We start from the raw sequence: 22717 nt of genomic DNA on the forward strand, positions 1-22717 counted from the left end.
CGTGGCATTGCCTGTGTATACAAAGGCTATTGATTTTTGTGCATTGATTTTATATCCTGCTTCTTTGCCAAACTCTTCGATGAGTTCCAATAGTCTCTTAGTAGAGTTCTTTGGGTCCCCTAAATAAAGAATCATATCATCTGTAAAGAGGGATAATTTGACTTCTTCCTTCCCTATTTGTATCCCTTTAATTTCTTTTTCTTGCCTAATAGCTCTGACTAAAACTTCCAGAACTATATTGAATAGTAGTGGTGTGAGTGGTCATCCCTGTCTGGTACCAGATCTCAGCGGAAATGCTTCCAACTTTTCCCCATTCAATAGGATGTTGGCCGTGGGTTTTTCATATATTGATTTGATTGTATTGAGGAATGTTCCTTCCATACCCTGTTTGCTTAGAGTTTTCATCATAAAGGGTGTTGTATTTTATCAAATGCTTTCTCTGCGTCTATTGAGAGAATCATATGGTTTTTCTTCTGCAGTCTGTTAATGTGGTGTATCACGTTGATTGTTTTGCGAATGTTGAACCATCCCTGCATCAATGACAATTTGTGGGAGGTATAAAAGTATATTTGTACACAGTTGAAGTTAAGTTTTAATCAGACTTAAATATATTATCATTTTAAGATGTCTGATATAACTGTATATTTTTTATCATTGTAATATGTCTGATATATGCCTATGTTAACAACAAAGAAGACATCTGTAGAAGATGGAAATAAATATAATAATCAAATGTCACTACTATGGCCTCCTGCTAATGTAGACACTGTGAGGCAGTGGTGATGGCTCAAGCAGTTGAATTCATATCACCCACATGGGAGGACTGTATTCCAGTTCCTGGCTCCTGGCTTCAGCTCCACCCAGATCTGGCTGTTGCAAGCATTTGGGGAGTGAAACAATTGATAGGAGTATCTTCTCTCTCCTCCCTCTTCTTCTCCCTCTCTCTCTTTCTCAAATAAAGAGAGTCAAGTATCTAGTATAAAGTCAATAAGACATGAAGAAGCCAGTGAGAGGAATTTATGAACAAATAAGCTACAAAACAGAGCACATTTGATGAAATAGAAATAATAATTCAATCAATAATTACCTTAAATATAAATGGGTTAAACTCCTCAGTCATAAGACAGAGAGTAGCTGAATGGAAAAATGACAAAATCCATCTACATGCTGTTTGTAAGAGACTCATTTTACATTTTAACACATAAATAGGCTGAAAGTTAAAGAATAGAGAAGATATTCCATACAGAAGTTAACAAAAGGGTAGCCATACTTTTACAAAACTGCTTTAGGCCAAAAGCCATTAAAAGAGTACATGAAGGTACTTTGAAAAGTTGAAAGACAATGGAATTGAAAGAAATTATTTTGGTGCAAAAAAAATTAGAAACTGATGCATATATAGGCTTTTCAAAATGTTTGTAGAAAAAGCAAATATTATGAAAGAAACTCCACAAGGTTAGAAATTTTTTCACTCCAATAAACTTATCTTTTAATTCCATTGATCTATGAATTTTTTGAATTGCTTATATAATGATGAAAGGGTAACTCCAACAGGAAGATAGAAAATTATATGTAATACAACCAACATCAGAATGTCTTGACATGTGAGGCTCATATCGACAGAATTTAATTGAAACATAAACAGCAAACACAAAAAAGTACTTAATTTTGATATCTCATTTTCAAAAATGGATAGAAAATCAACAAGAAAACAGAGGACATAAAAACACTGTAGAGCAAAAGAATCCATTAGACCTATACAGAACATTCCACTCAGCAGCAGGAGAAAACACATTCTTAATCACACACACAACATTCTCCAGGGTGTATCACATGTTAGGTCAAAAACCAAGTTTTAACAAATTTAAGATTAAAATCATATCAATTATCTTTTCTAACCATAATGGAATGAAACTAGGAATTAATGCAGAAAAAACTGGAAAATTCACAAATATGTGGAAATTAAACAATACATTCTTACACAATCAGTGGGATACAGAAGAAATCAAAGGGAAATAAAAAATATCTTGAGACAAACAAAAATGAAAACACAGCATACTAAAATTCATGGGATACAGGGAAAACAATTGTAAGAGAAGTTTATAGGAATAAATGCCTACATTAAGAAAATGAGATCTGAAAAAAAATCATCTTAAAATTACATTTCAAGAAACTGGAAAAGACAAACTAAGCCCAAGCTTAGTTGAAACAAGGAAATAATATCAAAACATCAATAAATGAGAAATTAGAAAATAATATAATGAAATCAATAATAGAATAAAATCAAGACAACTATAGAATATGAAAATATATATGATAATAATAAAATATCACTACTATAGCTTCCTGCTGATGTGGACCCTGACAGGCAGTGGTGATAGCTCAAGCAATTGATTTCCTGTCAACTACATCAGAGGCTCCCCAGTGTCCACAAAGGTTGGGGGTTGTCCAGACTAAAGCCAAAAGCCAAGAGCTCCCATGTAGCTGTCAGGGACCCAAGAACTTGAGCCATTATCCACTGCTTTCCCAGGCAAATTAGCAGGGACCTGAATTGGAAGCAGAGCAACTGGGACTTAAACATATCGATACTGGATGTTGGTATTGTAGGAAGCAACTTAACTTCTTGTGCCACAAAGTTGGCCTCTGGTGGGAGATCTTGTACTCTTGTCCAATGGGGACCTCAGAATGTTCACAATGAATTCCAGGCCAGGGGGCTGAAGTAGGGAGGCAGGAACTCAGTCCAGATCTCTCATTACTTGAGCCATCACTGTAGCCTTCCAAGATCTGCATTATCAGGACATTAAAGTCAGGAGCCTGAGCCAAGTATTGAACATAGGTACTCTAATGTGGGACATTACCACATCTTTACCAGTGTCTTAGCCACTAGACTGAACACCTATCCCTTAAAAGATTTTTTTGTTTGAGAGGCAGAGAAAGAAAAAGAGGTAGAGAGAGAGGGAAAGAGAGACATGCAGCAGCGAGTGAGTTCGTATGTGCTGGTTCATCCTCAAATACCCGCAATGGCTGGGGCTGGGGTGAAACTGGAATCAAGGAACACAATCCAGTTCTCCCATGTGGGTGGAAGGAACCCAATTAGTTGAGCCATCACTAATGCCTCCAAGGGTCTGCACTTGCAGGAAGATGGAGACAGGAGCCGGAGCCAGGAGCTGAATCCAGATACTCTGTTATGTGATGCAGGAATCTTAACTGCTAGGCTAAAAACTTACTCCTAATCAAATTCCTATGGAAATACTGTGCATTCTGTAGTTGTAATGAAACATTCTGAGAAATTCATGTAGGTTTATACTGAATTACCTTACTCTGCTTGGTTAATTACTGAAACATATCATTAACATTAACCGTGCATGTAGAGTTCCCTATTTCTCTATTTAATTTTGGTATTATACTTTAGAATTACTAAGTCTGCGGCCGGCGCCATGGCTTAACAGGCTAATCCTCCGCCTTGCAGCACCAGCACACCGGGTTCTAGTCCCGGTCGGGGCACCGGTCCTGTCCCGGTTGCCCCTCTTCCAGGCCAGCTCTCTGCTGTGGCCAGGGAGTGCAGTGGAGGATGGCCCAAGTCCTTGGGCCCTGCATCCCATGGGAGACCAGGAGAAGCACCTGGCTCCTGCCATTGGATCAGCGCAGTGCGCCGGCCGCAGCACGCCTACCGCGGCGGCCATTGGAGGGTGAACCAATGGCAAAAGGAAGACCTTTCTCTCTGTCTCTCTCTCACTGTCCACTCTGCCTGTCAAAAATAAAAAATTTAAAAAAAAGAATTACTAAGTCTGTTGTATTTGATGCACATAAAATTAAGTTACTAAGAATTCTCTCTAAATAGTTTGTTTTACCAGTATTAAATATCCCTATTCATTGCTAATAAGTAAAATACTAAATAAAATAATGAAGTAATCTTTATCTCTGATAATACTAAATATTGGAACATTTAGAAGTAGTAAACTGCCTGAATTTGTCAAAATGAAATTTTTTCTTTATCCCTGGAACTATTACATACAAAACTAGACCTTGTATCTAGAAGTTATACATACTAAAGAACTTTTTATTACTGCAATTCTCCCTCTAATTGTTTTGCACTATTAGAATTTATCTTGAACTAATGTTTTTACTAACTTTCCAGACAATGCAAGAGCCTTATAACCCTTTAACAACATTTAATTCCTCCTCTTTATGCTTTTTGCTATTATATATTTCAATTTTACATACAATTAAAATCCGGAAACTATTGTTGTTGTTTTAAATTCATTATTATTTATAGTTCCCTCAATAGTTATTCCTTTGTTGCTTTTCCATGTTGCATTATTGTTCTCTCTCTGGGATCATTTTTCTTTGCAAAAAAAAAAATGCCCTTTCTTATTCCTTTTAGTGTAAGTCTGGCGGTAATGAATTAGATTTTGTTTGCTTGAAAAAGTACTTTTTTCCTTCACCTTTGAGGAATATTTTAATTTGATATAGAATTCTCAATTAACATTTATCTTTCATTATTTGAAAGATGTGGCTTCATTGTTTTATTGTTTCTATTGGTTCTGTCTGGGCTAGGCCAAATCCAGGAGTCAGAAGCTATTTGTGTCTCCTAAATAGATGTCAAGGACTCAAGTATTTAGCCATCATTTGTTGTACCCCAAGTGCATTGGCAGGAAGGTGGATGAGAAACAAAGGTGGATTTTATTCTGGGCTTTCAAATAACGGATGTAGGTATCCCATATGGCAGCTTAATCTGCTGTGTTCCAATGCCTGTGTCTGGTAGCACTAATGAAGATGACTGTCAGTGTTGTTAATTTAAAAGTAATATGTGTGCTTCCTTGCTTTTACCATTTTTCTTTTTTATTTTGTTTTCAGTGGTTTTATTATGTTGTGTCCTGGTATGGCTTTCTTTCAGTGTATGCTGTGTGAGATATACAGATCTTGAATCAAAAATCAGTTTTTAAATTTTTGTCAGTTTTGGAAAATTCTCAGGTAGTAGCTCTTCAAGAATTATTTCTTTTTGTTTTTTTATATTTTTATATTTTATTTAAGTTATACAAGTTTCGTGTATTTCATAGATACAGTGTTAGAAACATACTGATACTTCCCACCCTGCTCTTCCTCCCACCCACACTACGACTCTTCTTCCTCCTCTCTCTCATATTCCCACTCTTAATTTTTGCAAATATCTATTTTCAGTTTACTTAATGCATGTCAGGTTAACCCCACAATAAGTAAAAAGTTCAACAAATAGTATGAAGAAAAAAACACTGTTCCTCAACAGAAGAGATGAGCTGTAAACAATCATCGAATCTCAAAATGTCCATTTCACACTAAAACATTATGTTTTAGGTACTCTATTAGTTATCCCAAATCAGGGAAAATATATGATAGCTTTCTTTTGGGCACTGGTTTATTTCACTAAGTGTAATAGGTTCTAGTTGCATCCATTTTGTTGCAAAAGACAGGATTTCATTTTTTGTTTATAGCTGAGTAGTATGCCACAGTGTATATATACCATAATTTCTTTATCCAGTCATCAGTTGATGGACTTGCTTTTCTTTTTACCTAGAACCTTTTCTTTAAGGTATACAAACTTCATGCACTTCATAAATACAAATTTAGGAACACAGTGACTTCCCAGTATACCCTCCCTCCCTCCCACACACCCACCCTTCTTCCTCCCTCCTCTCCTATTCCAATTCTTAATTTTTACAAAAATCTATTTTCAGTTAACTTCATACTCATAAGATTAACCCTACACTAAGTAAAGGGTTCAACAATATAGTATGGAAAAAAAGTGTTCTATAACAGTCAAGACAAGGGCTGTTCTAAACCATCACATCTCAAATGTCAATTTCACTACCATAGATTACCTTTTAGGTACTCTGTGACCACAGATCATGGAGAATATACAGTAGTTGCTTTGGGGAACTGGCTTATTTCACTAAGTATAATGGTTTCCAGTTGAGCCATTTTCTTGCAAATGACAGAATTTCATTTTTTAAATCAATGTGTAATATTCCAAGGTGTACATATAACCATAATTTCTTTATCTGGTCTTCAGCTGATAGACATCTCGGTTGATTCAATATCTTAGCTATTATGAATTGAGTTGCAATAAACATGGGGGTAGAGACAACTCTTTCATATGCTGATTTCATTTCCTTTGGATAAATTCCCAGGAGTGGGATGGCTGGATTCTAGGGTAGGTTTATATTCAGCTTTCTGAGATAGCTCCATACTGCCTGCCACAGTGGCTTATACCAGTTTACATTCCCACCAACAATAGATTAAGGCACCCTTGTCCCCACCTTCATTCTAACAGGGGTGAGGTGAAGCCTCATTGTGATTTTGACTTACATTTCCCTGATAGCTAGCCATCCTAAGCTTTTTTTCATGTGTCTATTGGCCATTTTAATTTCCTCTATTAAGAAATGTCTGTTCAGTTCCTTTGCTCATTTATTAATTTGATTGTTTTGTTGCTATTGAGCTTCTTGAGTTCTTTTATAGATTTTGGAAGTTAGTCCTTTGTCAGTTGTATTGTTTGCAAATATTTTCTCATATTCTGTCAGTTGTCTCTTCACTTTGCTGAGTGTTTCTTTTGCAGTGCAGATGCTTCTTAGTTTGGTGTAATCCCAGTTGTGAATTTTGGCTTTGATGGCCTGTGCCTCTGGGTCTTTTCCAAGATGTCTTTCCCTATGCCAATGTTTTTTTAGAGTTTCCCCCAATGTTCTCTAGTAATTTGATGGTATCACATCGTAGATTTAGGTCTCTGATCCATTTTGAGTGGATTTTTGTGTAAGGTGTGAGCTTGAGTCTTGTTTCATACTTCTGCATGTGGAAATCAAGTTTTCTCTGCATCATTTGTTGAAGAGACTGTCTTGATCCAAGAGTTAATTTTTGCTCCTTTATCAGGCTGTTTTGATTATAACAGCTCTGTAGTATGTCTTGAGGTCTGGTATTGTGATGCCTCCAGCTTTATTTCCTTTGTTTAATTGATTTAGCTATTCAGGGTCTCCTGACTTTCCATATGAATTTTGTCATTTTTTTCTAGATCTGAGAAGAATATTGTTGTTATTTGCATTGTTATAGCATTGAATCTGTAAATTGTTTTGGTAGTATGAACATTTAAAGATATTGATTCTTCCATTTCATGAGAAAGGAAGATTTTCCAACTTTTTAATGTCATCTTCTATTTCTTTTTTTTGCTCAAAGAAACCTTTTATTTAAGGATTAAAATCTTCTTTCACTTCCTAAGTACAATTTTAGGAATATGGTGATTTTTTCCCCACCATACCTGTCCTCCCACCTCTCCTCCTCCTTCATTTCCCATTCCCAGTCCCATTCTCCACTAACATTCATTTCTTATTAACTTTGTACACAAAAGACAAACTATGTACTAAGTAAAGAGTTCAACATTTGCACCAAAATAAATAAATAAAAAGCTGTTCCTCAACAGTTGAGATAAGGTATGTCCAAAGTTATTGTATCTTGACTGAATTTCAATTCTTTTATTTTTTTAAAAACTTAATTAACTTTAAAGAAGCACCCAAGAATAATGCATCTTTAGTGAGCATAATTATAATACATATATTAGATATAATACAACTCTTTGAGGACAGAAGTCCTGCATGGGAAGTTAGCAAAGTGACACCTGTTGTTAATTTAACTAATACTCTTATGTACGATGTCAGTGATCACCCAAGGCTCTTGACATGAGCTGCCTAGGCTATGTAATGACTGGATTTCATTTTTTTTACCACTGTGTAGTATTTAATGGTGTACATATCCCAGATTTCTTTATCCAATCTTCAGTTGATGGACATTGGTGTGATTCCATGTCTTAGTTATTGTGTATTAAGCTGCAATAAACCTAGGGGTGCAGATAACTCTTTCATATGCTGTTTCATTTCCTTTAGGTAAACTCCCAGGAGTGGGATGGCTGGGTCATGTGGTAGGTCTATATTCAGATTTCTGAGATACCTGCATACTGTCTTTCATAGTGGTTTTACCAGTTTACATTCCCAAAAACAGTGGACTAGGGTGCCTTTTCCCCCAAATCCTTGCCAGAATTTGTTGTTTATTGATTTCTTTAAGAAAACCATTAAACTGGGGTGAAGTGAAACCTCATTATAGTTTTGATTTGTATTTCCCTGACAGCTAGTGAATCTGAGCATTTTTTCATGTGTCTGATGGCTATTTGGATTTCCTCTTTTGAAAAATGTTTAAGTCCTTTGCCCATTTCTTAACTGGGTTGTTTGTTTTGTTGTTGTGGAGTTTCTTGATCTCTTTATATATCCTGGTTATTAATCCTTTATCAGTTGTATAGTTTGCAAATACTTTCTCCCATTCTGTTGTTTGTAGCTTCACTTTCCTCAGTGGTTTTTTTTTTTGTTGTTGTTGGTTTTTTTTTTCAGTACAGAAGCTGTTCAATTTATTGTAATCCCATTGTTAATTTTGGTTTTGATTCCTTGAGCCTTTGGGGTCATTTCCAAGAATTCTTTGTGCCAATGTCTTATAGGGTTTCCTCAATATTCTCTAATAATTTGATGGTATCAGATTGTAGATTTAGGTCTTTAATCCATTTTGAGTGGATTTTTGTGTAAGGTGTAAGGTAGGGGTCTTGCTTCATACTTCTGTATGTGGAAATCCAGTTTTCCCAGCACTATTTGTTAAAGAGACTGTCCTTGCTCCAGGGATTGGTTTTAGCTCCTTAGTCAAATATAAGTTGGTTGTAAATGCTTGGATTGATTTCTGGTGTTTCTATTCTATTACATTTGTCTATCCATTTGTTTTTGCACCAGTACCATGCTGTCTTGATTATAACGGCCCTGTAGTATCCTTGAAATCTGATATTGTGATGCCTCTGGCTTTGATTTTGTAGTGTAAAATTGCTTTAGCTATTTGGCATCTCCTGTGTTTCTATTTGAATTTTATCATCACTTTTTCTATATCTGAGAAGAATGTCCTTGGTATTTTGATTGGTATCAAATTGAATCTGTAAATTGCTTTTGCACGTATGGACATTGGATGATATTGATTGTTCCGATCCATGAACATGGAAGATTTTTCTATTTTTTTTTGTATATTCTTCTATTTCTTTCTTTAAAGTTTTGTAATTCTCATTGGAGATATTGGTATTGCATTGAATCTGTGAATTGCTTTTGGAAGTATAGACATTTTGGTGATGTTGTTTCTTCCAATCCATAAACATGGATGATTTTTGCTTTTTTTTGGTATCTTCTTCTATTTAGGTCTTTAATGTTTTGTAATTTTCATTGTAGAAATCTTTTACATTCTTGGTTAAATTTATTTCAAGGTATTTAAATTTTTTATAGCTATTGTGAATGGGATTAATCTTAGAAGATTTTTCTCAGCCATGTTATTTTCTTTATATATGAAGGTTATTGACTTTTGTGTGTTGATTTTATTTCCTGCTACTTTACCAAACTCTTTTCTGAGTTTCAATAGTCTCTTTGTGGTGTCTTGAGTTCCCTATTTATAGAATCATGTCACTAGCAAATGGGGATTGTTTGACTTCTTCCTTCTCTATTCATATCTCTTTAATTTTTTTTTCATGCATGATGGCTCTGGCTAAAACTTCTAGGACTATATTAAATAGCAATGGTAAGAATTAGCATCTTTGTATGGTTCCAAATCTTAATGGGAGTGCCTCTAATTTTTCCCCATTCAGTAGGATTCTGGCTGTGGGTTTATTATAATTTGCTTTGACTATAATAATTTGTTGGCATAGAGCTCTTTGTCAAAAATCCTGATGATTCTTTTTATCTGTGATTATCTGTTGTTATATCTGTTTGTTGATTTGGGTCTTCTCCCTCTTTTTTTTTGTTAGTTGGGCCAATGGTTTTTCAATTTTGCTTATTTTTTCAAAAAACCAGCTCTTCATTTCATTGATCTTTTGTATTTTTTTTGGTTTAAGTTTTCTTTCTTAATTTTAATTCTTTTCTCCTAATTTGTGGTTTTGTTTGCTGTTTATTTTCTAGGCCCTTGAGATGCACTGATAGCTCATTTATTTGGTGACTGTCTAGTTTCTGGATGTAGGCACTAATTACTTTAAACTTCGCTCTTAACTGTGCTTTTGCTGTATCCCATAAGTTTTGATATGAGGTACTGTCATCTTCATTCATTTCCAGAATTTTTTTTTATTTCTCTTTTTTTATAACCCACTGTTCATTCAGGAGCATGTTGTTCAGTCTCCACGTGTTTACATATGTTCTTGAGATTCTTGAGTTGTTGATTTTGAGCTTCAATCCATTGTGATCAGAGAAGGTGCATGGAATCATTTTGATTTTTTTTATTTTATTTTCTGGGACTTACTTTATGGCCTAGTATATGATCTGTCCTGGAGAAAGTTCCATGCACTGGTGAGAAGAATGTATTCTGCAACTGTGGGATGAAAAGTTCTGTAGATATCAGTTAGGTCCATTTGGTCCATAGTGTTGATTACCTCTGTTGTTTCTTCATTGATTTTCTGTCTGGTTGATATGTACATTGATGAAAATGGGGTGAAGTCCTCCATTACTGTTTTTGAGTCTGTCTCCCTTTAGATTGCTTAAAATTTCTTTAAATCACCAGGCACCATGTAATTGGATGCATATATATTTATTATAGTCACATCTTCCTGTTCTATTGATCTCATAATCATTACATAGTGTCCTTTGTCTCTTCTAACAGTTTTTATGTTAAAGTCTATTTATCTAATATTAGGATGGCTATACCAGCTCTTTTTTGGTTTCTGTTGGCATGGAATATCTTTTTCCACCCTTTCACTTTCAGTCTGCATGCATCTTTGTTGGTGAGATGTGTTTCTTGTAGGCAGCAAATAGATGGGTCTTATTTTTTAATCCATTTGGTCAGTTTGTGTCTTTTAATTGGAGAGTTGAGTCCATTCCCATTCAAGGTAATTATTGATAAGTAATTACTTGGCCCTGCCATTTTTCCATCAATATTCTTACTGTTTAGATTTCTTTGGTGCTTTTACTGGAGGATTTTCTGTCTTCACATTCTTTCATCATGGTGGATTTCTTTTTGTTTCTGTGTGTAGCACATCCTTTAGCATCTTTTTTAAGGCTGGACACATGGTGACAAATTCTTTTAATTTATGTTATGGAAGGTCTTCATTTCACATTCATTCATAAATGAGAGCTTTGCAGGGTACAGTATTCTGGTTTTTTTCTCTTAAGATTTGTACTATATCTTGCCATTGTCTTCTAGCCTGAAGGGTTTCTGATAAGAAGTCAGCTATGAGTCTAATTGGAAATCCTCTGAAGGTAATCTGGCTTTCTCTTGTGTGTGTTTAAGAATCCTTCCTTTATGCTTTGCTGGGGAAAGTTTGACTACTATGTGTCACGGTGAATATTTTTTCTGGTCAAAAAGTCAGTAACAGGAATTTCATTCAACACTTTCTACAGATGCTCTGGAGTCAGTATAATTTCTGTCCAAACTTTATACATCACTTTGTACCTATATGAGACTTAAAATTTTTGATAGAAAAATTGTTTTAAAAGATAAATATATGTTGCTGTAAACAAGGTTGATATCCATGCATAGCTTTTACATACTATGCATTTTCATGAAATTTTTGGCATATATATGCATTTTTTTTATTTTATTTTTTGACAGGCAGAGTGGATAGTGAGAGAGACAGAGAGAAAGGTCTTCCTTTTTGCCGTTGGTTCACCCTCCAATGGCCGCTGCGGCCAGCACATCACACTGATCCGAAGCCAGGAGCCAGGTGCTTCTCCTGGTCTCCCATGCGGGTGCAGGACCCAAGCACTTTGGCCATCCTCCACTGCCTTCCCGGGCCATAGCAGAGAGCTGGCCTGGAAGAGGGGCAACCGGGATAGAATCCGGCGCCCCAACCGGGACTAGAACCCAGTGTGCCGGCGCTGGCCCCATATATATGCTTTTGTATGTATATAAAGTTGCACACTATGGGGACAGTCAGAAAGGAGAGTAGAAGTAAAATAATCAACCATCAAAGAAACATCCTAATCCTTCACATTTTCCTAGAAGAAGTCAGGGAATATTAGAAACATTTGTGACAATGGTGAAACAGATAGCTTTGTCCTTGATTGTGAATTTATTTCCAAATTAAGGTAACAATCTCTGTATGCCTCTTGTCTGATCAGAATTTTCTATACAAACCCTGGGCTGTGGCTTATTAAAAATTTAAACTTGCCCCTGTAAATCTTACGGGAAACTGAATTGAGATAGCCAGAGATTTCTGGCCAGCTAATCATTATTTCTTGATCTGTGGACCTTCATGTACAAAGCTCCAAGCTGATTTGCATTTTGTACTAGTTACAGGAATAGATCTGCCAGGAAGTTTTGAAATTTGAAGACAGAAAAGACCCTTTCTTAGTTAAGTCATAGCACCAGACCTACAGATTAGCCCAGCAAGCCCCTCCAAATCTTTTGCAATGAGTATTTTGAAATACATGGCTCATTTAGTACTGGCTTCCAGGCAGTTCAGTGAAAAGCTTTGGCTAGAGAATTGCAAAAGTTTATGATTTCTTACCGAGGAATGAAATGTGATGCAGTAGAGCAAAATGCCAACATTCATTACCAGATGTTAATGTAAAAATCGGTAAATTATGACCCCACATGGTTATCTGACCCCTAACCTGCAAAATCTCATCACAGAATCTGTAAGTTATAATTGTTTCTGGATTCTTCCACTGTTTAACTGTGTTTTTTAGAATTATGAGTCATTATTAGATCATATCAATTTTGAGGAATTTGTGTACACAGTAAGAGTAATGTAATTTCTTAACACAAAATCAAAAATATAGTCTTTGACTTGTTAGATCTCCTAATGATATTTTTTAAATATTTGCCAACATGTTTAGTTCTCTGTCTGCACTCCATAATTATCTAGCTTTATGAAATGCTAAAGGCAAGGAATAAGAGAAATTTTGTGTATTTGCACTGAGACAGAAAGAGAACACATGAAACATATATTTCAAAACAAGTTTACATTTGCTTGCACTTCTTCCCTAACTGTGCACACTTGAGGAGCCAAATGAATGTTATTTAGGGAAGACAGACTGTAGAGAAAGTCCACATCTATAAGGAGAGGTAGGCATCCAACAAGGAGTTGTGTAAGAAGCTCTTGACTTGGTGTCTGATCTCAGTTCTGCACCTTATGCTTTCTGTGTGAGGCTGGGCAAAGCACTTAACCTCTCAACACTTCCGTTTTCTCTTCATAACAGTGGGTTTAACATGGAGTTCTGACTACCCCACAGGGCTGTTTTTAGAGGAAAAAAATACAGTCTATGGATGGGTATTTGTTCTAGTGATTAACATGATAATTGGGATACACACACCCAGTATCATGGTGCCTGGGTTTGAGTCTCACCTCTATTCATGATTCCAGCTTCCTGCCAATGTGCATCCTGTGAGCCAAAAAATGATGGGTCAAATAGTTGAGTCTGTACCTCCCATGCAGGAAACCAAGACAGAGTTCCAGGCTTTCAGCTTTGGCCTGTCCCAGCCTCAGCTGTTGCAAGCATTTAGGGAGTGAACCAGTGAGTGATAGATCTCTCTCCATCATCCTATCTACCTACCTACCTATCAACATCTCTATCATCTCTATCACTGCCTGCCTTTCAAATTAAAAAAAAAAAGAATACAGTTTGCATAAGAGAGATATAGGGACTGCAAAATGCCAGATAACTATGAAGAAAACTACTCAAGCTTTATTATTGCAAATTGAATCCTGGGAGAACTGAGGCTCAAAGAAACTTCTCTAAACCTAGGGACAAGATAGGACTAAATGGCCCTCTTCTTAACAGAGCATCTTGCCTTTATATCTCCATATTTGTGATATTTAAAGTGGTGCAGAGGCAAGGAAAGTGTAGAAATATCTTGATGAATTCTTAGCAAGAAACTGAGTATAGTTCTTTGGCCCAGGCAAAGCCCTATCACAAGCCTGACACCTTTGTGGTAAATTAAGAGACAGCCAGAGAGGGCAGTATGCCAGGGGTTGTTTTAGAGAAATAAGAATCACTAGTTGTTTCATTTCATTTTGATTCCTCCTTAATATTTCACTTTCATGAGAGAGATTTTCTATCTTGTCCATTAAGGATTTCTGTAGTTCAAGAATTTGTTTTTGAGAACTTCTTAATGTTCTTATCAATTTTTTGAGATCCGCTTCTTGCATTTCTTCGATCTCATCATCTTCATAATCTTGAATTGGGGTGTCTTTTTCATTTGGGGGCGTCATAGTGTCTTCCTTGTTCTTGTAAGCTTGGTTTTTGCGTTTGTTGTTTGGCATGTTGGAGATATTTGGTTTCTTCACTGTGGTGTTTTTTCTTGTTACACTATGGCTCTATATTAAGTGGACTATCTGCTTTCAGTGGAGCCTTAGAGGCTTGAGATGAGTGTGGACTGAGAGCTGTGTTTGGTTCCTCAGGGTTGAGGGTGTGTCAAAGATGACACTCCCAGGTTAGGTGTGGTAAATCTCTCTCTCTTTTTTTGATTTAAAAGGGAAGTAATTCCGCACAGCTGAACGTAATTGGAGGTAGTTAGCAGGCAAATGATATACCCACAGGAGCCAGAATCAGTGCTAGAGCCAGGCTCTGACCACAAGAATGCATCCAGTTCAATCTCTCCTCTCTCTCCCAACTCCCTCACACACACCTCCACCCCAACCCCACAACAATAACAGCAGCTCACAGAATGGGCACAAGAGAAAGGTTCACTGAGACCATCTTATCCAATTCCTGCATTGATGGATGAGATTTTAAGGTCCAGAGACATTGGCTGAAATAGTCCAGCTCACACAAATCAGTAGCAATAGGGTGATGAGAAGCCAGAGATCCTACCCCTCCTCCAGTAAGACTTTGATTTCACACAGAATGTAAAGAAGGTTCTGTTATTTGAATCTCAAATGCAGTCACATCACCTCAAGAAATGTGTAATAGGAAAACCTTTTGTACCTTGCTATTCCTTCCTTCTCACCTTATCTCTCTCACTTTCTTCAGACCTCTGTCTCTCCCCCATAGAGATGTACACCTGGAGGCAGATGATTTGTGATTACCTACAATACCTCAAAATGAAGATTAAGACATTAAAAATACAAGTTTCCAACTTAAATCTGGGATCTAGAAAAAAAAGATATTTTTCTAAATAATCTGATCACTTTTAGGTAAAATTTAAATTTTATTACCTCCTGGTCCCACTGTCACCAGCCACTCTTCAAACTTTTCATCTTTAGTTCAAAACAATCTCTTGCACTTGTAATTGAATGATCTTGCACTGGATGATCTCATAGGCCCATAGTTAGCTGATAACATGTTTCCCAATAATCATGTACACTATTTGTTTATAAAAAGCCTTATTTAATTTTAATTGAATTTATTATGCTCACTTTGGCAGCACATATACTAAAATTTTAATTGAATTTATAAAATTCAACAATTTCTAATCTTTCCCAACCCTTACACATGTATCCAGTTGGTTCATTTTATACTTGACTCCAAAGCTAATAATACTACATATATATTTCCTAGACATACAAAAGAGAGGAGAAAAAAATGCAATGGACTAATGCAACAAAAATTCCTCCCAGTGAATTCCCAATAAAGAAGAAGCAAAACATCAGACATCAGTAGTAGAAAACATTTACTAACAGCTTTCAGATTTTTAAAAATGTCACAAAAAGTGAGCAAACACACTGAAACTAGTGACATGGAAAATTAATATCTGGGTAAGTCTAGGCAGGTAGGCATGTATGGAAAATGGGAAATCATTTTTTTAAATATTTATTTATTTATTTGAAAGGTAGAGTTACAGAGACGTAGAGGTAGAGAGAGAATGAGATCTTCCACCCGCTGGTTCACTCCCCAATTGGCTGCAACAGCTTGCGCTGTGCTGATCCAAAGCCAGGAGCCAAGAGCTTCTTCCCGGTCACCCATGCAGGTGGCAGGGGCTCAAGGACTTGGGCTATCTTCTACTGCTTTCCCAAGCCACAGCAGAGAGCTGGATGGGAAGAAGAGCAGCCAGGACTCGAACCGGTGCCCATATGGGATGCTGGCACTGCAGCCAGCAGCAGCTTTACCAACTACACCACAGTGCTGGTTCCATGGGGAAATCTTTATAAGAATTTCTTATGGTTGAAGCACTATATTAGGCTCTTATATACATGTTATGTCATTTGATTGCATTCAAAAAATCCCAGACTTAGAGGTTAAGACAAAAAAAAACAAAAGATTGTGACTTATTAGTATCACACTAGGCCATTACTTATCAAACCCATTCAAAGGTTCACTGACTATCCTGGGAAATGTAACTTTATTTGACTAATAACTCAATAGGGATCAGATTAACAACCTTGTCAAGTTAAGGGTTGATTTGTGGAAAACTGATAGAGTATGATGATCGACTTTTGCTTCCTGATAGAGAAATATACCTCTACAGTTATACTTTTATTTCCCTATAGGACACTACCAGTTTTATAACTGACTTAGCAATTTCATTTCATTAAAGCCTTTGCCATTGATCACTTAAATTCTCATTCTTCATATTCTCTTCAAAGGACTCTGTTATTCTGATGCTGGGTTGACTAGAATTTAACTTATCTATTTATAGGAAAACTATATTTTCAATGTTTGGAGAATCTGTGCTTTGATAAACACCAAACAACCACACGAGGTAGTTAATACATCCTCATTTTACAGAGGAAGAAACTGACTCTCAGAGAAGGCACAATACCTGTGCAAGTATCTAGAGGTAACATGCAACAGAGCTGGGATTTAAACACAGATCTTCCTGGATCTCTTTTACAGCAGACACCCTGCTGACTCACTTATGAACTGAACACCTGGGCTGGCACATCTCAAAAAAACCAACCTCCTATACAAAGTTCTACACATTTAAATTATATACAAGACAACTGGGTATCAAAAGTACCTAAATCTAAAAGACCAATCCCTGCATATTTAAATAGTTATCAAAGAGATGGTTTATTAATTTACTTGATTTCAATTCTGAAGCTTTTAAAATTAGAAATGTGAAAAGTATTTTCCCAATGAATATATGAAACACCACCATTAAAGTGTGAAATCCCACTGGTTGGCTGATTCCATTAGTGGTTCTGGGTCATACTTAGCAAATTACCCCTGAGTTTGCTATGTAAGTCATTGGAAAGTATTAAGAATATTTACTAGAGAAACTCTCTTTGACATTTCATGAATATATCCCTACATGTCACTCTGAGAATTTCTTGAATAAATGACCAAATTACCAGCCTAGCTCCCTGTATAGATGTATAGTCTTCTTTGTCTCTAGTAAAAAAAAATAATAAATTAAAATGAAGAATACCAATGTACTTTTCTTCAGGCATGAAAGTGATCTTTGTCCTGAGTAGCTATCAGGACTACAGAATGACATGCCATTTAGTTCAAAAGCACCATAGTACACACTTCAAATCTTGACAGTCTTGGGAAAGGCTTCTCTCACATATACATGTATATCTGTTGACAAGCATGCTTTTCAGTTCAGATATGTGAGTATGCCTTTGGAATGCACCCTTTTTCCATCTGAGAATCCATTCAGTATTTATGTGGATTTATGAGTTTTTCTCCATAAATAAGATTCTCAAGTTCAAGGTTGAATAAAAAAAAATGTGCTTGTACTGTGAGGGTTTTGTCCACCAAATCACAAATTAGCAGAGATCACCTGGCCTGGTTTCCTGGAAATCACAGGATTTGGCTAGCATTGGCCACTGTCTGCCACAGATTTAAATGAAGCAATCTGCCCTGCCCCTCGCCTCTGATCCCAAACTCTGGACCAGCTGAATTTCAGCTCCAGCTGAAGGGAAAAGATAACTTCATGATTCAAATTCATCCTGACTCACAGTTGCACTGTTCTGTCCTGGCTAAGGCTACTCACTGTGTCTGTGGTTTTCTTACATAAATTTTCAATTCTGCTAGTGCTATTATAAAGTGTCTTTTCCAACCCTGATGGTGGGGGTGGACTTTGCACTCGCATATTTTTTCCAGATGTGATAAGCTTTCCATAGCCCTCTTGGTGAGCAAAAGCATAGCCAGATCTTCTTGAGCTTGACCTGCGGGTCTGTGATCTTTGGCTCCTCCTGGGCCTTGCCTTCTTTTCAGTCCTCTGCCACTGGCGAATCTAAAAAGAACAGACACAGGTGAGATGAAGCATCCAAATGATGGACTACAGGCAGCGAGCCACTTTGTAAAATGAAAGCATTTTTTGGTTAACAAAAACACAAACATTCACCTTCACTACAAAAGAAGTCTTAAAACTAAAACCAAGAAAATTTCTACCTAAAAGCTCATACTCATCAATTTTTATTCCTATTGAAAGACTAAAGAGGCTGGCACTGTGACATAGTAGTTTAAACATCTGCCTGGGCTACCGGCATCCCATATGGGAGCCAGTTCGAGTCCTGGTTGTTCCACTTCAGATCCAGCTCCCTACTAATGTGCCTAGGAAAGCAGTGGAAGATGGTCCAAGTGCTTAGACCCCTGCACCTGTGTGGGAGACCCAGAAGAAGCTCCTGGCTCCAGATCAGCCCAGCTCATGGAAGACCTCTCTCTCTGTCTCTCCCTCTCTGTAACTCTGCCTCTTAAGTAAATAAATCAGTCGTTAGAAAGACTGACTAGTAGGTGAACAATAAATAGGCCAATTTCATCATCACCTCATCTCAGCTTGATGGTAGAGGATCATAGTTATGTTGCAGGAAGGTTTCCTAACTCAGCATGACATTTTTTAGTCCCACACCTTTCTGGATCCCTGGCCAACAGTAACTAGACTAGGAGAAAATTAAGAAAATAGAGCCCAAAATGTTAAACTCTTGGGGTAGATAAAAATAGCATGAGTCTTTGAGGGCTTTGATTGTTTATTTGCTTGTTACATAGCCTTTTGAAGGGCTCAATGTCATTTGGGTGGATTTCTAATACTTCTGTCATTTCTAGGTCAGGTTGAGGAGAAAAAGACCTGAGGTTTGGTATAAGCAACTGTATTCTGTGATTTGGAAATTACTCGGATTCTGACCTTTGTGTCAGGAGAGAACCTCTAGGCAGAAATTACAGTCAGACTTAGGATAGGAAAAATGAGCCCATCTTTCTTACTTCAGCTCATCACCACTTCAATTCCTAGGTATATATCAAGATGAGCTCAGGGAGGGGTGGTTCCAAGATGGCAGACTAAGGAGGGAGCTTACTGATAGTCCAGGAGAAGATAGTTTAATAAAAGTGGAGATAGTGTAGTCTCGGGGAAGAGTTAGGGAAAAAACGGCAGAGGAAACGCTTCTGTAATTAGAGGGACATGGTGGACCTATGTGGAGGGCTTGGAACTCTAGCTGCCAAGAGCCTCCACACCAGTGCTGGAAAGTGAGGTGAGATGAGATGGCAGTGGCCTGAGACACTGGCAGAAAAGCTGCAGGAAGAGCCTAGAGGGAATGAGGCTTGAAACCACGTGGGGGAAAGTCCACCCAGCCTAACTAGAAGAGAGAAAAAATAAAAGGGATGATATGGACACGATTCTCTCTCTCCACTCACCTTACACAGGCACATGAGCCAATAGAGCAGGCACTATTTTGGACATATGTAACAGCTGTGCCAGCTTGGGGCTGCACCCAGCATTTAGCCAAGCAAAGAAACCTGACTCTGGTGGGGAATAATAACAGGCGGCTGAGACCTAGTGAATGTGTGGAACTTCTGAACTGGGACTGTGAAGAAAAAAAAAAAAACTGAGGGTATGTGGAAGAACTCACAGTGTGGCTGAAACTTGAGTAGTCTCGGTGGGAGACATCACAAGCTCAGGTGGCCCTGGGTACCCAGTGAGAGACATTGCAGGGGAATCTGAGCTTACATGGAGGACTGCACAGACCCTTTGTATGCTCCTTGGGACATAGCAGACGAATATTATACCCACTGAGGCTAGCGCTCAGACACTAAACACCATTGGGAAGAAGAGCTCAACTGAGCAGAATTACTTCCCTTCTGATTAAAAAAAAGAGACGATTTACCATGCCAAACCTGGGTGTGTCACTTTAGGCACACCCTTAACTCTGAAGAACAAAACAGAGCTCTCTGGCCACACCCACCACAAGCCTCTAGAGAGGACTGAAAGCAGACAGTCCACTTACCTACAGAGTCATATTACAATAAGAAAAGCCAACACAGTGGGGGAAAAAAAAAAAGAAGAAACCAAAGAGTATCTTCAAAAATGCCAAACAACAAATACAACAACTGAGGAAACAAGAATAAGGTAGACAACATGATGCTCCCAAAAGAACATGACCCTTCAATACAAGATTATGAAGAAGAAATAGAAGACAAGATAGAAGAAATGCAAGAAGTGAAACTCAAAACACTGATAAGAATATTTAGTAGTAATGAAAAACACATGAACTACTGAAATCCATGCAGGACATGAAAGAAAATCTCTCTCATGAAAATGAAATCTTAAGGAGGAATCTAAATGAAATGAAGAATTCAATAGAACAAATAAAAAACGCAGTTGAGAGCCTTAAAAACAGAATCAGTGAAGGAGAAGAGAGAATATCGGACTTAGAAGACAGAGCACAGGAAAGTATACAGTCAAACCAAAGAAAAGAAGAGGAAATTAGAAATCTAAAAAATACTGTTGGGATTCTAAAGAATACTATTAAAAAAACCAACATTTGGGTTCTAGGAGTTCCTGAAGGCAGGGAGAGAGAAAGGATTAGAAGGCCTTTTTAATGAGATACTAGCAGAAAAATTCCTAGGTTTGGAGAAAGAGACATCCAAGTTATGGAAGCACACAGAACTCCCAATAAACATGACCAGAAAAGATTCTTGCCATGACATATTGTAATCAAACTCACCACAGTGAAACATGAAGACAAGATTCTAAAATATGCAAGAGAGAAATGCCAGATTACTCTCAGAGGATCTCCAGTTAGACTCACAGCAGACTTCTCTTCAGAAACCCTACAGGCTAGGAGGGAATTGCAAGATAAAGCCCAAGTACTAAGAGGAAAAAACTGCAATCCCAGAATATTATATCCTGAAAAGTTCTCATTTGTGAATAAAGGTGAAATAAAGATCTTTCATAGCAAACAGAAATTGAAAGAATTTGTCACCACTTGTCCAGCCCTGTAAAAGAAGCTTACAGATGTGTTTACACACAGAAACACGGCCATCAATATGAAAGAAGGTAAAGGAAGAAAATCTCCCTGTAAAAGATCACAGGAAGTTCAAAGCATATATTAGAAATACCTTTGGGGAAAATGGCAGGGCAAAGTCACTACTTATCAATAGTCATATTGAATTTAAATGACCTCAGCTCTCCAGTTAAAAGACACAAGACTGGCTGAATGGATTAAAAAACAAAACCCATCTATTTGCTGCTTACAAGAAACACATCTTTCCAATGAAGGTGCATGCAGACTGAAAGTAAAAGTTTGGAAAATGATATTCCATGCCAACAGAAACCAAAAAAGAGCTGGTGTAGCCATCTTAACATCAGACAAAATTAACTTTAACACAAAAACTGTTAAGAGAGACAAAGAAGGACAATATATAATGATTAGGGAATCAATTCAACAGCAAGTTGTAACTATTATAAATGTATATGCACCTAATTAAAGGGAACCAGGCTATTTAAAAGATATGTCAAGGGACTTAAAGGGAGACTTAGACTCCAATACAATAGTATTGGGGTACTTCAGTGCTCCACTTTCAGCAATGCACAAATCAACCAGACAGAAGATCAACAAGGAAACAACAGATTTAATTGACACTATAGGCCAAATAGATCCTACACTTAAAGAATACACATTTTTCTCAGCAGTGCATGGAACTTTCTCTAGGATTGACCACATACTAGGCCATAAAACAAGTCTCAGCAAATTCAAAATATAGAAATCATACCATGCATCCTCTCAGACCAAAATGGAATGAAGCTGGAAATTGGCAACTCAGGAATCCCTAGACCATATTCAAACACATGGAGACTAAACATGCCCCTGAATGAACAGTGGGTAATAGAAGAAATCAAAAGAAAAAAAACTTCCTGGAAGAAAAGGAAGATAACAACACAACATATCAAAACTTATTGGATACAACAAAAACAGTGTTAACAGGAAAATTTATATCAATAGGTGCCTACATCAAGAAATTAGAAAGGCACCAAATAAATGAGCTATCAATGCATCAAAAGGATCAAGAAAAAACTGAAGCAAACCAAACCCAAACTAATTTTGATTATTTCTCTTCTCCAACTAGAGAATAAATCAAAAGAATTAAACCCAAAAAACCATTAAAATAGATCAACAAAATGGAGATTTTTTTTGAAAAAATAAACAAAATTGACACATCATTGGCCCAACTAACCAAAAAAAGGAGAGAGAAGACCCAAATCAATAAAATCAGAGATTGAAAAAAAGGAATGTAACAACAGACACCACAGAAATAAAAAGAATCATCAGAAATTACTACAAAGAGTTGGATGCAAACAAACTGGGAAATCTGTCAAAAATGGATAGATTTCTGGACACATACAACCTACCTAAATTGAACCATGAAGACATAGAAAACCTAAACAGACCAATACCTGAGTCAGAAATTCAATCAGTCATAAAGGCCTTCCCAACAAAGGAAAGCCCAGGACCAGATGGATTTACTGCTGAGTTCTACCAGACATTGAGAGAAGAACTAACTCCAATTCTTCTCCAACTATTCAGAACAATTGAAAG

At 37.0% G+C, this 22717-nt stretch overlaps 1 protein-coding gene across 1 annotated transcript in view; it reads right to left on the minus strand.

The window, feature by feature from the left end:
* Nucleotides 1-15717: 15717 nt before the first annotated feature.
* The window catches only part of ATP8B4 (ATPase phospholipid transporting 8B4 (putative)), a 281261-nt gene continuing 274261 nt past the window's right edge, over nucleotides 15718-22717 (minus strand). The window contains exon 27 of the mRNA XM_062206643.1: nucleotides 15718-18141. Coding sequence (XP_062062627.1) covers nucleotides 17860-18141 — 282 coding nt within the window. The 3' untranslated portion in view covers nucleotides 15718-17859. The remainder of the gene's footprint in view (nucleotides 18142-22717) is intronic.

The sequence above is a fragment of the Lepus europaeus genome, chromosome 11 (genome assembly GCF_033115175.1).
Source record: "Lepus europaeus isolate LE1 chromosome 11, mLepTim1.pri, whole genome shotgun sequence".
Classification (NCBI taxonomy): Eukaryota; Metazoa; Chordata; class Mammalia; order Lagomorpha; family Leporidae; genus Lepus; species Lepus europaeus.